This window comes from Aquarana catesbeiana, linkage group LG04 (genome assembly GCF_042186555.1).
Source record: "Aquarana catesbeiana isolate 2022-GZ linkage group LG04, ASM4218655v1, whole genome shotgun sequence".
NCBI classification, from domain to species: domain Eukaryota; kingdom Metazoa; phylum Chordata; class Amphibia; order Anura; family Ranidae; genus Aquarana; species Aquarana catesbeiana.
Window position 1 is genome coordinate 32,372,392 of NC_133327.1, and position 16,485 is coordinate 32,388,876.

General features: G+C 40.9%; 1 protein-coding gene across 1 annotated transcript in view; it reads left to right on the forward strand.

The window, feature by feature from the left end:
• LOC141141146 (adhesion G-protein coupled receptor F3-like) overlaps positions 1-16,248 on the forward strand; it is a 30,312-nt gene extending 14,064 nt beyond the window's left edge. Inside the window, exons 3-10 of the mRNA XM_073628851.1 lie at positions 688-903; positions 1,027-1,167; positions 7,236-7,429; positions 8,675-8,866; positions 9,692-11,080; positions 12,806-12,847; positions 14,631-14,717; positions 15,897-16,248. Coding sequence (XP_073484952.1) covers positions 688-903; positions 1,027-1,167; positions 7,236-7,429; positions 8,675-8,866; positions 9,692-11,080; positions 12,806-12,847; positions 14,631-14,717; positions 15,897-15,959 — 2,324 coding nt within the window. The 3' untranslated portion in view covers positions 15,960-16,248. The remainder of the gene's footprint in view (positions 1-687; positions 904-1,026; positions 1,168-7,235; positions 7,430-8,674; positions 8,867-9,691; positions 11,081-12,805; positions 12,848-14,630; positions 14,718-15,896) is intronic.
• Positions 16,249-16,485: the final 237 nt, after the last annotated feature.

The window sequence follows — 16,485 nt, forward strand, 5'->3', positions numbered from 1 at the left end:
GTGGTCTCCAAACTGCTGCCCTTGGGCTGGATGTGTCCCTTTGTATGCTTTTTTCTGACCCTTGGGGCACTATTCCTCCCACTAATATGAGGCACTATTCCTCCCACTGACACCAATGATGGGGCACTATTCCTTCCACTGACATCAATAATGGGACACTATTCTTTCCATTGACACCAATGACAGGGCACTATTCTTCCCACTGATACCAATGATGGGACATTATTCCTTTTACTAACACCAATGATGGGGCACTATTCCTTCCACTGACACCAATGATGGGGCACTATTATTTCCACTAATTTCCACTATTTCCACTAATACCAATTGATACCTATTCCTTCCACCAATACCAGGGCATTTTCTACTTACACTGGCCACAGTCCGGCCCCCTCAAAGTCTAAAGGACAATAAACTGGCCCTTTGTTCAGAAAACTTGGAGACCCCTGGCCTACAGTATGTGTATGAGTGGTCCCTCCCAAGCAAGTATCTTGTCCAGGCCCTGCTTACAAGTATACCTAGCTTCACAAAGTAGGATAAAAATTGCAGGATGGGTTTGAGGGGTTGGGAGGGGGTTATTATTTGCCCATGGTTGAGCTTTAACAGATTGTTTTTGGCCAGACATGGGGAATGCATAGCTAATAAAAGGGGATTGGACATTCTGATAGTGTTCCTCGTGTCTTGCAGGGATCTACGTGTGTAGGTTTAAGTATCGCCATTTACAATGGCAGGCCAGTCACCCTGTGAAATTCCCTCTTCAGTCTCTGGACATCATCCGGAACCCTTTGCACGTCCTCCTATGGAAAAACTACACCAACTTTCCTGGGGTCACCATTGAGTGCTGTATCGGGAATGATGGCAATTCCTACCACGTCTCCTGGGAGCCTGGCCACATCCTATCAGGTCAGAGCAGCAGCAATTTTACCAATATTGAGGAGGGAAGTGAATGTTGGGGTTTTAGATTTATGACATTCCAGGCTTGTTCTAACATAACCTGTCTGTTTTTTTTTTACCTATCTTATGTAGAGGTTGTGCTGCGAGGAGGGCAGCAATGCTACTCCTTGTCCATAAATAGGGTGCCGGAGCAGGACACCTACTACAGATGTATCTTCCAGGACAGCACAAAAAAAGCTGTAGAGTCTGGAGTTCGTATTGCCATTATAAAAGGTTAGGTCTGGATATATTTCACAACTAGAAAATATATAATTGATGCACTTCTATTTTTTGGTGACACTTCTACTTCCCTGGTAAAACTTATGGAGTGGATACACACATTTGAAACCTTCGGGTTCAAAATAAACTGGGACAAATCCACAATACTACCCTTAGACCCACTGGCAGGGCCCCTACCTCAGATTTCTGAACAGATCAAAATAGTGGATAAGTTCAAATATCTAGGTATAAGACCTAGACCAATATATTAAGCTTAATATAGACTCACTGCTTAAACAATTTCAGGAAAAAACTACCAGTTGGATTAGGTTTCCACTTTCCGTAGTCGGCAGATGCAACTTAATAAAGATGATCTGGAACCCACAGATATTATATGCACTCCACAATGCCCCTATCTGGATCCCTATCCATGTATTTAAGAGATGTAACACCATCTATCGTACATTGATATGGAGGAAACAGGTTCCAAAAATTAAATTGGAAACCTTACAGGAGGCAAAGGACTCAGGTGGCCTGGCGGTACCAAATCCATTTTTTTACTTTATGGCAGTTCAGCTGCAACACTTAACGAGCTGGCTTTATCCTGAGCCCTCCGACCCCATTCGGAACATCGTGTGCACCCAAATATCAGGTGATGGACTTGTGGAGTGCATAGAGGCAGGTGACCAGGGAGCACTGACCCAATACCCCACACTACTGCTCATAGATAAAATATGGAACAAAACCAAACAACACCTGCAATACACCGGCTACACAAATTGGTCACGTATTTGGAACAACCGAAACTACCCAGAACTGAACAAACTACAAAACTTTTCCAATTGGTCAAGGAGCGGAGTAAACTATATCCCACAATTATATTGTAGGGGAATACTCCGAGACTTCCAATCACTTTGTGCAGAATTTAACTTACCAAACACCTCATTCTTCCAGTACCTACAACTTAGGCACACTATAGCGGCACAGGCTTCGACCTCCACTTGGGGACTATCCAGAACCACAGTGCTTACACAACTAATTATGTCATCATCCCCTAAGGGACAAATCTCCTCTATATGTAGTTCTCTTCTCTGTCATGTATCTAAAGCAATGAATTTGAACTGTAGAACTGGATGGGGAGATGACGAAGGGCGTATCTGAGACGAGGAATGGAATACCATGTTAGACAATGTACTTAAAGTGCCATTATCCTCCTCTCAAAAACTTACCCAATTATTCATTATTCACCGCACCTACCGCACACCTGAGAAATTGCACAAATGGCACAGAAGAGATGATCCACTATGTCCCCGCTGCCTTGTTGATAATGGTACACTTATCCATATGCTATGGAAATGCCCGAAACTGCAAAGGTATTGGGCAGCAGTGATTAACACTATCGATAGCATATGGAATCTCAAACTTACAACAGACCCTAAACTTTGTCTACTGGGCTGGTTAGATGAAGAACAATACACACCTCACACATACATTGCCATTCTTAGAGTACTATTCCTGGCTAGGAAACTTATAACTAGAAAATGGCTATCTACGACGGCCCCCACACAAACAGAATGGATCACATCCATTAATGACTGTCTTATCGGAGAGCAATTTGCATACAAACACCGAGGTAGCCCGAGAAAATTTGAGACTATATGGGATCCCTGGCTGGACACCCCTGGACTGACTCCACTACGCCTGGTTCACAATAGAATCCTAGGGGGCAATTATACCACCTTAGAACTTAGTACTAAGAGGAATTTGCTAGAGATGTGAGAAAAGGAGACAACACCGTTTCATCTACATGGTTCACCCGAAAGGGACCAATTTTGAAATTACCTGGTCCTGCAGAAGGTTAAATGATTATGTTTGTTTTACCCAACGGTTAATGTTTGTAAAAACTGTACACCGCTCCCCACTGGTTAGGGGCTAGTGGTACCCCACTATGCTCAGTGGCCCTGATAGGGCCAGGAGTGGAAGGGAGTAGAATGATATAAAGAGGACACACATGATGCGTAATGAGACCAAAGAACTACAACCACAGTTGCCTTATTATATAATTATATCTTTATTTTTGATATGTCGCTACAGTTATTATTGTACAAGCAAAGAATGTAATAGACCGCATGATCAGCTAACATTGATTCTTATGTGTCCTAACAAATATGAAAGCTGTTTTGTGTCCGTAAAAGGAAAAAAGTTTTTTTTTTTTTTTCCAATTAAAAAAAAAAGAGAATATATAATTAAATACAGAGATCATTATACAGTAATGTGTATGATTTAGTAGTTAAAGAATAATTCCAGGCATGATATATTTTATATAGGTAGTTACACTGATCCAGCTTGGACCAATGTAAACAATGTATATACAGTGCCTTGAAAAAGTATTCATACCCCTTGAAATTTTCCAAAAAAGTAAATGCATTTTATTGGGATTTTATGTGATAAACTAACACAAAGTGGCACATAATTGTAAAGTGGAAGGAAAATGATAAATGTTTTTCTTTTTTTTTTACAAATAAATATGTGAAAAGTGTGGTGTGCATTTGTATTCAGCCCCCTTTACTCTGATACCCCTAACTAAAATGTAGTGGGGCCAATTGCCTTTAGAGGTCACCTAATTAGTAAATAGAGTCCACCTGTATGTAATGTAGTCTCAATATAAATACAGCTGTTCTGTGAAGTCCTCAGAGAACTTTAGTGAACAAACAGCATCATGAAGGCCAAGGAACACACAAGACGGGTCAGGGATAAAGTTGTGGAGAAGTTTAAAGCTGTATTAGGTTAAAAAAAAAAATATCCCAAGCTTTGAACATCTCACGAAGCACTGTTCAATCCATCATCCGAAAATGGGAAGAGTATGGTACAACTGCAAACCTACCAAGACATGGCCTTCCACCTAAACTGACAGGCTGGGCATGGAGAACATTAATCAGAGAAGCAGCCAAGAGGCCCATGGTAACTCTGGAGGAGCTGTAGAGATCCACAGGTCAGATGGGAGAATCTGTCCACAGGACAACTATTATGCCCCGTACACATGATAGGATTTTCCGATGGAAAATGTTCAATAGGAGCTTATTGTCGGAAATTGTGTAGGCTCCATCAGACATTTTCCATCGTAATTTCCGTCACACAAAATTTGAGAGCTGGTTCTCAAGTTTTCCGACAACAAAATCCATTGTCGTACACAATTCCGACGCACAAAGTTCCACGCATGCTCGGAATCAAGCAGAAGAGCCGCAATGACTATTGCACTTCATTTTTCTCGGCTTGTTGTACGTTTTGTACGTCACTGCGTTCTTGACGTTCGGAATTTCCGACAAGATTTGCATGACAATGTGTATGTGTTTGAGCCAACATCCATTGGAAAAAAAACATGGATTTTGTTGTCAGAAAATCCTATCGTGTGTACAGGGCATTAGTCGTGCATCTACAAATCTAGCCTTTATGGAAGAGTGGCAAGAAGAAAGCCATTGTTGAAAGAAATCCATAAGAAGTCCTGTTTGCAGTTTGCGAGAAGCCATGTGGGGCACACAGCAAACATGTGGAAGAAGGTGCTCCTGTCAGATGAGACCAAAATTGAACTTTTTTTTTTTTAGCATAAAAAACGCTATGTGTGGCGGAAAACTCACACTACACATCACCCTGAACACACCATCCCCAACATGAAACAAGGTGGTGGCAGCATCGTGTTGTTGGGATGCTTTTCTTCAGCAGGGACAGGGAAGCTGGTCAGAGGAGATGGGAAGATGGATGGAGCCAAATACAGGGCAATCTTAGAAGAAAAAGAGTCTGCAAAAGACTTGAGACTGGGGGGATGTTCACCTTCCAGCAGGACAACGACCCTAAACATACAGCCAGAGCTCAAATGGAATGGTTTAGATCAAAACATATTCATGTGTTAGAATGGCCCAGTCAAAGTCCACACCTAAATCCAATTGAGAATCTGTGGTGGCAAGACTTTAAAATTGCTGTTCACAGACATTCTCAATCCAATCTGACAGAGCTTGAGCTATTTTGCAAAGAAGAATGGACAAATATTTCACATTCTAGATGTGCAAAGATGGTAGAGGCATACCCAAAAAGACTTGCATCTCTAATTTCAGCGAAAGGTGGGTTCTACAAAGTATTGACTCATTTTCCTTTCACGTCACAATTATTTGCCACTTTGTGTTGGTCTATCACACAAAATCCCAATAAAATACATTTATGTTTTTGGTTGTAACATGACAAAATGTGGAAAATGTCAAGGGGTATGAATACTTTTTCAAGGCACTGTATCATACCTGCCTGATGGAAACTGGAAATCACTGAAATACACACCGCTACTCTGTTTTGCTTTGTGATGTTTAAGGTCACTTTGCAATAAAGCAAGGAAGCTTAGAAACCCCTGTAATGAATTAATGTGCTTTTACTAAACAGAAATGCTGTAGATACAAACTATTACAATTATAGGAATACAATACAAGAATGACAGATATACGTACAGCAAAAGCTATCTACTTCCTAGTGAATAAGCATTAACTATGGTCTGTATATAATAGAAATATGCAGATGCAGGAAATCGGGCAAAAGCGTCATCAGGTGAAGTGTCTACTGGCACAGACCTTCCCTGTTGTTACGTCATTATAGAGTCATCCTGTTAGCTTAAGCTGTTGGCCTTTTTGTTTAGAAAGTTTAGGTAGACAATCCTACGTGGGCGTATCTGCTCTCACTACTTCTGTATGGGTGAACATTTCCCAGCTCAACCACTAGTTGGCACTGTTGTATTATACATGTCTTATATGTTAAAAGGTCAAGCTAATGTTGACTATTGTCTGTCTTAAATGTTGAACAATAGAAGCATTGATTTAACTACAACACTACAATTACCCAATATACAGCAATAGTATCTATGTTCTCGTTGTTTTAGAGGACAGCTTTACTGTATATATCAAACACAATACATACTCCTGTGAACTCCACTGGGTCCCATGCTGAGCAGTTGGCCTAATGCATTCTGAACACAGGTCTGGCCCTGAGCACAGGCACCAATCAAAGAATTATTTTAATTTTCTGAATGAATGCAAAGTGTTCTCTAATTGGAGGAGGTGGAGAGTGTGACATCACTGCCCAACCTCTCCACCTCATCCAATCAGAAATCACTTTGCATTCTTTCAGAAAACTCAAAGTATTCTCTAAATAGTACCCATGCTAAATGGCTGAACCTCAAGTGGAGATCACTGGAGTAGCGGTGTCAACTTCAGTGATTTCCAGCTTCTGGAGAGATCCCACAGGTGGGTGTAAATATGGCAACATTGGTCCAAGCTGTAACAATATAAAAATATACCATACCTAGAATTCTTCTTTTCTTACTTTCCTGTAGGTTTATCTCTCCTTCGCTAGTTAAGCACCTTCCCCTTTGCCTCTCTATTAGTCAGTGAGGCTGTCTGTCAAAGAAAGGAGAAACCACTCCAACCGGTGTTCCCATCAGAAGATTTCACCTAACCCCCTGTTCTGATGACATCCACATTTCTCATACCTTTCTGTCCTGTGACATTGGTCACCAGAACCAACAGAAAAGGTGAACTTCCCCAACAGAAACACAGACAGCAATAAACACCTGACATGGTTCTGACCCTTCACCACTCCACCCAAAGCTAGAAAAAAATGCTTTGCTTTAAGCCCCTCTCTGTTGCACTACTACTCCTAGTTAATATTAAAATATGCAGAGTTGGGCATGTTAGGTAAAAGGTGACTACAGTATGTGAGTGACCACTGCATCTCCATTAAAATAATGCAATCCAAATATATTCTGATGCATCAGGAACTGCACCCTTGCAGGGTGGATCAAGTACAATATTCCCAACGCACACATTCTTGAAGTTGGCTGTGAATGTAAATGCAGCAACAAAGTGGCTGAAAACCGAAGACATTCAAGCCAAGAAGTATATCACCAGCACTCTTTGGTGTGCTGGTGACATACTTCTTGCCTTGCAGTATGGATGATTCATAGGAATTGCGGGGCATGGACATTGCCATTTACTTGTTCTATCTGTTCTGTTAACCATTGTCTTCTATGGCGTGGGTTGTGTGTACAGGCCAAGATGCCTTCTGCTCAGACGATGGTGATAAAGTATGGACCACCACCAAAGCTGGACATGAAGCTGAAATCCTTTGTCCTTCTGGTAAAAGAGGCAGAATAACCAGAAGCTGTTCCAGGAACGGTCAGTGGGACATTCCAAAGAATAGCTGTGTGGATGCCAGGCTGCTTAGTCTGCTCCAGGAGGCCCAGGTGAGAGAATAATCCATGGCTTCTATTGGCCCAGTGCTAAAATCACTCCTCCTGCTCCCTGTCACTTCACATTTTGGATAGAGTGTGGAAGAGTTAAAATTCCTGTCAGGCCCCTATTTTTTAGACTTGACGTTCTTTCCCCTAGTTGCATATGTGGTGGGGCAGATGGTAGTCACATGACTAACACATTACTCTCCCCATGGGAAAGTCACTTGAGCTCCAATGACCATCGGTGCCATTTAAAGATTATGTTCAAAGTGATAGCCAGCCAGAAGCCACAACCCAGAGCCTACAATTTGGATAAAGAACTTTGGTATGGTTATATGTTGTGGATGAAGGAGTATTGGGGGCAAATATTTAGGGTTTAAAGCCTACATGTAAAAGAGGGTTGCCACCTAGGTAGAATTTACCCACCAATTGTCATAGAGCTAAGGGAGAGACCCTATATATATTATGATAGGGGCAGTAGAGGGGGGGAATTTCTGGGTCTAGAAGGGAAGAGGACAAGACGGAGGGGTAGTGTGGACCTCTTTTGAAGGGTACACATTGCGAAGCCAACGACAGGGTACAACCTTGGTACAGGAGCCACAGCTTTCAAACACTCAGGCCCAGTCTATACCTGGGAAGACGCTGTTAGCAGCCAGTTTTGGGTTAGGAATAGTGTTGGTCAACTACATGGGTCAATAAGAGCGGTGACTGGGTAGGCCCCTCTGGTACACCTGGGTACCCATGTCGCACTGGCCCCAGCTGTGGACCTGACCATTTGTTAATTGCATCTGGACCACTGTAGTATATAAGGGCCTTTGCAAGAAAATGTGTAGTGCTCCTAGCTTAAGGCCTGCAAAGAGAACCACCTGTGTTAGGATCTGGCGGGGGAAGGTAGTGCACAGTTCATTGCCCCTGCAAAGCTGCTGTGCAAGAGGCCCCTGTACCTTTGGGAATAGGGTTAACACTAGGGGCCCTTCAACACCAAAATTCAGTTCTATTGCCTTTTTAGGGAATACCAGTGAACATCACAACACAGCTGAACCTGCTGGCTCCTTTAAGCCACCCAGGTAGCTCCTTCTTCCACACATCAGTTTACAGTGCAGTCACTCATATGGCAAGCTTTAGTTTTACTTTCTGCTGTGGTTACACAACATAAAAACAGATTTTAAGCAAAATATGAAAGCTCAACTGTAGTTTTAGGACTTATTTTCTAAATATCATACTAACAATAGTTTCTTTTCTCTGTGGTGTTCTCAGTGGGTCAGTGGTGGACTGGGATCTCCAGAGCTGGAGATCTCAGGGTTGATCGAAACCTTAAGAAACCTAATTTTGTCAAGCCAAGGACATGTGAATAATTCCTGGGATATTTGTAACGTGGTAGAGACAATAAAGACAATCTTGCTGACTGCTTTGGACAACAACATAAAATTTAATTTTAGCGCTGTGTCTGTAAGTATTTTTTTTTTTTCATTATAGAAGTTTGTAGACTTACATTGACAAACATGATTGTAATATGAAAGCTTTTTCACTCCTTGACAAAAATTAGGGATGATGGATATAAGCTATCAAAAAGTGGATGCATTCATAATGGTTCTACAGTTGCCATTTTTGGGTATTAGAAATATTAGGGACAATATAATGAGTACATTTATAAAATAAATTCTTGATACACACCACACTCACCCACTTTAGGTCTAGGGGCTTGTTAAAGTAGAATTACTTACCCGTTCCTCCACCATGCTAGAGAGGTCCCTACAGCATCTTTTCCCCTATGTTCCAGCTATCTAAGGTCCTGCATTGGACATGATGATGCCAAGGAACAGTCTAGCACTGGAGCTCTGGGGAGTGCCATCAGCTGAAGGAGCAGAGGATCAGATAAGTTAAATTGCTTCTCCTCTCTTCTAGACTAAGCAAGAGGTTAACCCTTGCTGTGTGTGCTTAGCCCCCTGCAAGGGATATTTTTTTATTTTCCAGGCATTGGACTTAAGCAGGACTTTCCCTAATGTGGTATATTAGGGATGAGGTTTAGGTTTATTGCTAACATGGGCTGAGGAGCTGTGGGATGCACCTCCACCGGGATGCATTGGATCTAACATTGTCCCTGAAGAATGTGACTTTGGCCCAAGAACACAGTAAAGACAGGACACCTAGGCTGTAGTCTGTGCTGTCTTGACATAATTAAACAAAGGAATTTAAAATGGCACTAAAACACAATAATCAAAATGCAAGCATGGATTATAAATTTTAATTTTGAGTTTATTTCATCTGCTGTAGGGTCTTCTTGAAGTGTACAGTCAAATGTTGGATAAGAGTCTGGAGGCCATCTGGATGGATGTTTGTTATGAAGACCCAACCATTGCTCCCATCTTCATGCAGTCCATTGAAAATATAACTCAACTTTTTGAGCTAGATGAAAACAGTTTTAACTTTACCATTTACTACCCCAATGTTGAATTGGATGCTGTGATTCTGAATAGCTCTGCATTGACTGGCTACAAAAAAACTTTTAACACAACCCTGACCACAGAAGTCTACATGAAAATTGTTAAAATTCTTGACCAAGTTATGGTCGACAAACTCATGGTGACAAGTATGATGCTTAGGAATCTTGGGAAATTCCTTCCTCCTTATTTTGGAGATAGTGTTAAAGGACACCACCACTTTGTGAGCAATCGTCTTTTAATTAACAACATTAGGATGAGTAGCCACAGTCTTAGACAAGTCAATTTAGATATGGTCTTTAGAAGAGTGATAAATCCCAGTTCACTAGAAGACGCTCTTCCACAATGTGTGTTTTGGGATTATTCTCTATTTGAGGGAGTTGGAGGGTGGTCAACAGAAGGATGCCTGACTGTACTTGGACACAACGTCACTGTATGCAGGTGTAACCATTTGACATCTTTCTCTGTGTTGATGTCAATTGGTGTTCTCGAAGATGAATTTCTGGAAATTCTCAGCCAAATTGGTGTTAGTTTATCTATCTTATGCTTGCTTATATCTATCATTGTCTATATTGTAGAGTGGAAGGTAGTTGTCAAGAATGATATCTCCTTTTACCGTCAGACAGCTATGATCAATATTTGTCTGTCTATATTGATTGCTGATGTTTGGTTCTTGTCCTCAACCTTCATTGCAGAGAGTCAAGAAAACAAACTTTGTATTGCAGCAGCTTTCTTTCAGCACCTCTTTTATTTATCCTCGTTTTTCTGGATGTTGTTTCAGGGGCTTATCCTTTTTCACCAATTGGTATTTGTCTTTCATCAGCTGGTCAGGAGCATTGTGATTCCCAGCATGGTGATTATTGGGTACATTTGCCCCCTTGTCATTGCAATTGTGACATTAATTTTGGACTACCCCAAGAATGCATACATCAGAGAAGGGGTTTGTTTTCTTAATGGTGAGAATGGAGCTGTGTTTGCCTTTTCCGGACCAGTTCTTCTTATCACCTTCATGAACTTGTTTGTTGTTGGAGTTGTCGTCTGGAGAATACTGAGGCCCCCTGTGTCTGAAGGCCAGGAAGAAGACAGAAAAGCCATGGTGGCCAGAGCCATTGCAATCTTGACATCAGTGCTTGGTGTGTCTTGGATACTGGGGACCTTAACACTAATAGAAGAAGCTCATGAGTTCTTTCACTATGTTTTTACAATCATTAACTCTTTCCAGGTATGTTTTTTTTTAATTATTTACTTCAAGAAGAGAGATGAGCACTGTTTTTACAAATTACAATGAAGCCTTGATGGGGAAGATACATGTATTAAAATATGCACAAATCGTTCCAGATTTACAGGGTAAACCAAATTAATTCTCCAGGGCAGTAGACCGTCCAGTTCAGTTTGATTTAGGGGTGGGTTGCCACATCCAAACTCTCTGCTTTTCATCTCTACTGTACCATTAACACTACCTAATAAAGTATATATAAAGCCACTTTTTCATTTGTGAGATTTGCATTCACTGTAGACTCAACAGGAAGTGAGAGGAAATCTTTCAAATGTGAGGAATATCCCTTCTTGGACAGTTGAGTAAGTGTCCCTGCTGGAAGATTTTACCTTTGGTCTCGTTCTAGTAACTACTCAAAATTTGGATTTATGCTCACTTCTATTCTCCAGTGATGGAATGGTGATGGTGATAGGATGATATTTTCGGAATGTAAATCTCCCCAATAGGGACACAGACAGTAATAGAAACCTGACAGCGGTTCTAACCCCTCACTATTATATCCAAACCAGAGAAAATGTTTACCTTTACAGTAGTTCCTCTTTAATTGATGTAGTTATTGATGACAATCCGGGGACATATTGAGAAGGGTTTGTGTGTTATGCCACTAAAAGCCAACTCCAACCTTCTTTTTAGCTTTGGGTCCAAGTTAAATGGCTTGCCCTCATTTCCTCTTTTCTCTGACACTCATCATCTGAAGAAGAATTATGGGATAATTTCCCTTAAATTGGGACAGACAGCTATACAGACCTAAAGAATGTTCTAACCTTTCTCCACACCTGAAAAAAAGAGAGAAATGTATTGCTATTTGTTCACTTCCAGTTCATTCTGATTCCTTTGAAATTGACAGAAGTGAATAGAAATCTACAATATGGGAATATAGACGGCACAGACTGTTCCTAACTCTACACAAAACAAAAAAGTTTGGCTGCAGTTAGACTTAACTGACAACACAGGTGTCCAACCCAACAGACAGCACAGGAGTCCCACCCCATAATTCCTTGAGATACATCATCTTTTAGAGTATTTAAATTGTGCCGTTCTACTGAGGTGCGGGAGACCACAATTCCAGGCATGGAAGAAGGATGAGTAAAAGCTGGCCATAGATGGGCAGAGTTAACGAACAAAAATTCTTAGGAAGAATGTTCTCAGAAAGTTTGTTTGTTTTTCTAATCATTAGTTGGGGTCAAATCGATGTCCATTTTCAACCAGAGTGATGAGAAAATTTGAAGGAGCAGGAAGGAAAAATCCAGTGTACGTGGATTTCGATCTGGTAAAGTTCATTCCAAAATTAAATGTTAAAAGCAAACAAAATATTTTTAACATTTGAATGTTCTGAGAATTTTCATATGAATTTTCATAAGACTTTTCCTAAGAATTTTCATTCAAAATTCTATACATCTATGGCCAGCTTAAGGGAACTGGGAAGTGGTCCAAAGTACCCTTTTAGAAGTTTGTTTTAGGGGCAGGAGACTTTTAAAAGAATCCGAATATCCAACCTCACCAAATGAATTGCACCAGTGGGTTGTACGGATCAATTTGTCAACTACTCACACATCTCCGTGAAAATTTCATGCTGCATAAGAAAGAGACTTTAACTGGAACCACTCAAAGTAACTATGTATGTTTCTATAATGTGACATATTTGCTAAAATTCTTTTTTTTTCTTTTTAGGGTGTCTTTATTATGATATTTGGGTGCCTTTTGGATAAAAAGGTGAGTTAAGAAAATGGGCATAACAATGGCAGACAAGACACAAAATACATAGTAGTACTACATATACAAAATTAAAAGACAGATGTGGGTCTGTTTCTTCCTTGTAGATGTAACATTTGAAAGGTAAAACCTTTAGGAAGTGAATCCTGTTAAAAACTATGCCGTTCCTGTATGGTTAAGCCCCATCTAGCCATTGCATGCAATGCAGATTGATTCACCAATAGTCTGTAGGTTTCCTGCTAGGCAATCTCGTGGGTCGTACTGTATACCAGAAGTTATCCTGCCAAACAAGTTCCATCCGTACCTTCAATGGCTCTTGTCTCTGCAGCTGGTGAAAGCCATTTGCTATTAGATGGCAATACGGTATACCCATGTGTGTAAAATATAAAATGACACAAAGGACTGTGCAGAACATCATCTTTTAATACCAGTATAATAAAACACTACATACAAATCAGAAGCAAAACAAACATGTCCAAAGCATGACCCTCAGCATTTCGTTGTACCAGTTCTACCATCTACTGCTGGCAAGAGGTGAGGGAGTGCCAAGAGCAAAAACAATTGTAATAGAGACTTTACACAGTGAGCCTTAAGACTCCCCAAGAGGAGAAATAGTTTCAAGGTGCTGCGACTTCATCATTGGTGTGCTGTCATGTTTGCCCCCCCCTGACCTGAGATCCGCTCTGCCCTAGATTGCCTCTATGCTTCTTTCATTAAGTCTCTTAAAAACAGTAGTTCCCAAAGCCCCTAGATATGGCCAGCAGTCCACTGCTGCCTGTGACACACATAACAAGAGAGTATGAAGCTTTATGCTTGGGTTTTATCCAAACTTTAGTTCTCCTTCTTGTCAACAAGTGTTTAGTGAATGTTGTGGCAAAGGCCATCATGTTGCAAGGAATACGAAATGTAGTAGAGATTGGTATGATCAATGACAATTTTTCATTCTTCATTCACAGTCCATTGAACCAAGAAAGGAAGTTTGAAAAGTCGCACATCAAAGCAAAACCCTGTGAAAAGGTGTATGACAGCTTCAGCCCGGGCTCCAACCATACACCTTCTCAAAGGGTTTTGCTGTAATGCGTGACTTTTAGGACTTACTTTCCTGACTGGATGTTTTGACTGTGACAAGCTCTGTCCTTTGTGGCAATCCTAGGGGTTTGTCGTGAGGACTATGTGGAGCCTTGAGCGGCACCTGTGATTTTTGTTGTGTTTCACCAGTCCATCGAACGCTTAACTAAATGTGGTGGGATTTGCAGATATTCATGCTGTTGTAAGGGTTCATTTAGCAGCAACAAAGATGTATGCCAAGGGCTTCAACTGTAGGTATAGCAGAGTTTCATTTGGCTTCTTGGAGATACCTTTAGTTGGTAGCCATTGACCCAGCATCTCTACTCAATGTGTTGCAGATCTAATTTAGACTTGGTCTACATATATGCGAATTGGATGCTGGTTTCTCCGCATCTAGTCCGCATGACAGGCGAGTGTGACTGGCTCTCAATGGAGCCGTTTCAAACAGGTCCGGCGGCGGCGGCAGAGCACATTGGAAAAGGGTCCTGTGTGTGTTTGGGTCCAGTGCAGGTGCCAATTCAGGCAAAAATTTGGACCTGAATAGCACCTGGACCGATGTACAGATACGCACCCTGAGATGTTGAGATATGTCAACCCGGCCTTAGGCAGATTGGTATAATGTTCTTGGCTGAAATTGATGAATGACATATCTTGTGCAGCATGTAAAATAATTTGATCTTTACCTAGATCTTTAGCAATCTTGTTTTGTCCACAGGTGAGGGAAGCAATTTCTGAAAGACTTCCAAAATTTTTGTCTACATTCCCATCTATTAGCTGCTGTGAATATAGCTCTTACAATCTGGTAAGTAATTCAGATTTGGTCTTAAAGGTCATATCCATTTGATAGTTTTGGGTATGGAAAGATCATACCTTGGGTCTGCCTGGTAAAATATGGTTTTCCTGCAAGGCTTTCTAAAATTACACTTTGATGTAAGTCTAGGTTACATCCTCCTTAATCGTCTATATAGTTTTTGTTGGAAGTCCCAGAATTGTATGTTTTTCCGCCTTTCTAAACGAAGTATCAAAGTGTAACTCAAGCAATTTTTTATTTAGTTTAGAATTCTCTGTCAGGTTTTTACTGGCTATTTTCTTCACTTTGGGGAGATTAGCCCTTGCTTCCTGTTCTGGAAACAGGAATTTGTCAGTAGAATGGGGGAAGTTAGAACCTCTGTCAACATTTAATCGCTGCCTTTGTCCATGTTTGAAATTTCCCCTCACTTCTTGTCCAGGTTGCAATGTTGGCATGAAGACAAGAAGTTAACAGAAATTTCCCCAGTGGGCACACAGGCAGCAGAACAAATCTGTGAGGTTCTAACTGGCTTAAGTTACACATTATTATAAAAGCTACACGTATTGGTGTCAAAGTATTTCGTATGGGGCAATGAAGGCACAGATATTAGCACCCCAGCCTCACTTCTCGTCAGTACCACTGAATTGGGATCTATTTTAAAGTGGATAAAACTATTTAATTTTTATGAGAACAATGGCATCTTGTAGCCAACCTCCATGGTCTTCTAAAACCATATGATGGTGCTTAAGTACCCCAGTGAAGGTTCTGTAATATAAAATGCATACATAACTGGAAAGCACAGCTGTAAAAGAGTGCCCCCTTAGTAATAGCTTCATGAAAGGAGGCGGAGGCAAAATCTCACCACTGATATCTCCAGGAGTTGCAAAAAGCTATCAGGTAATTCAAGATCTCTGCCATTGTTATTGCCATTCCATAGTACAATGATGGGTATTAGACTAGAGATGGTGGTTGTTGGACCTTAGCCATTAGGCAAGGTCCTGGTAACAAAGTGAAACTAAATCACAGAGGAAGCTTTTCTGGATAATATGTGTAACAGCAGGTCTGCCCTTTTACAAGTAAACATTTTAAATGAACTACAGATATATATTATATATGATAATGCTATGTCTGCAAATTGTGTTTTGCTGTAACTTTGCAGCTATGGTACTTTTGGCTGTCATGTCTTTACAGGAGCACAATCAAGACTTGGCTGTGTACAGTGTGGAGACCTACCGAAAGATAGAGGACAGCTGAAAACGGTGGCATTAATCATATAGGAGTAACATTTATGTCAAACTTGGCACAGTCCTGGTGGTCTTGAACAGTATGTGGACAGAAGGACAATACACCAGATATTTTTCCTGGATAAATATTTTGTTAAGGACATGGTACAAAGCATTTTCAGCATGAATGGCATCTAGCTGTGCCGCCACCTCATTAAGCTTTGCCGCCTTCTGGTTGCTCTTCTGATCTGAATCTGCATGTTTACAGAAATACCTTTTATATGCAGATCTGTGTTTAAAGTTGAACTCTTGACATGTATAAAGGATGCAAATAAATGCAGCTCTACATTCATTCATTTTTTAATTTTATTTATATGTAAGCGGTGTAAGTACTTGCATTCGGCTTGGTATTAGCTTCTGGCATACAGTATATTTAATTGGAGTTCCGCGCTTAGGTGTGTGCTAAGCTGCTGCCTCCCCAAAGAAAACTCCACAAGTGAAGTCAAGTAATTCAATTAAACAAAAAGAGGAAAGTGACGCTGCCTTCCAGCTAACGT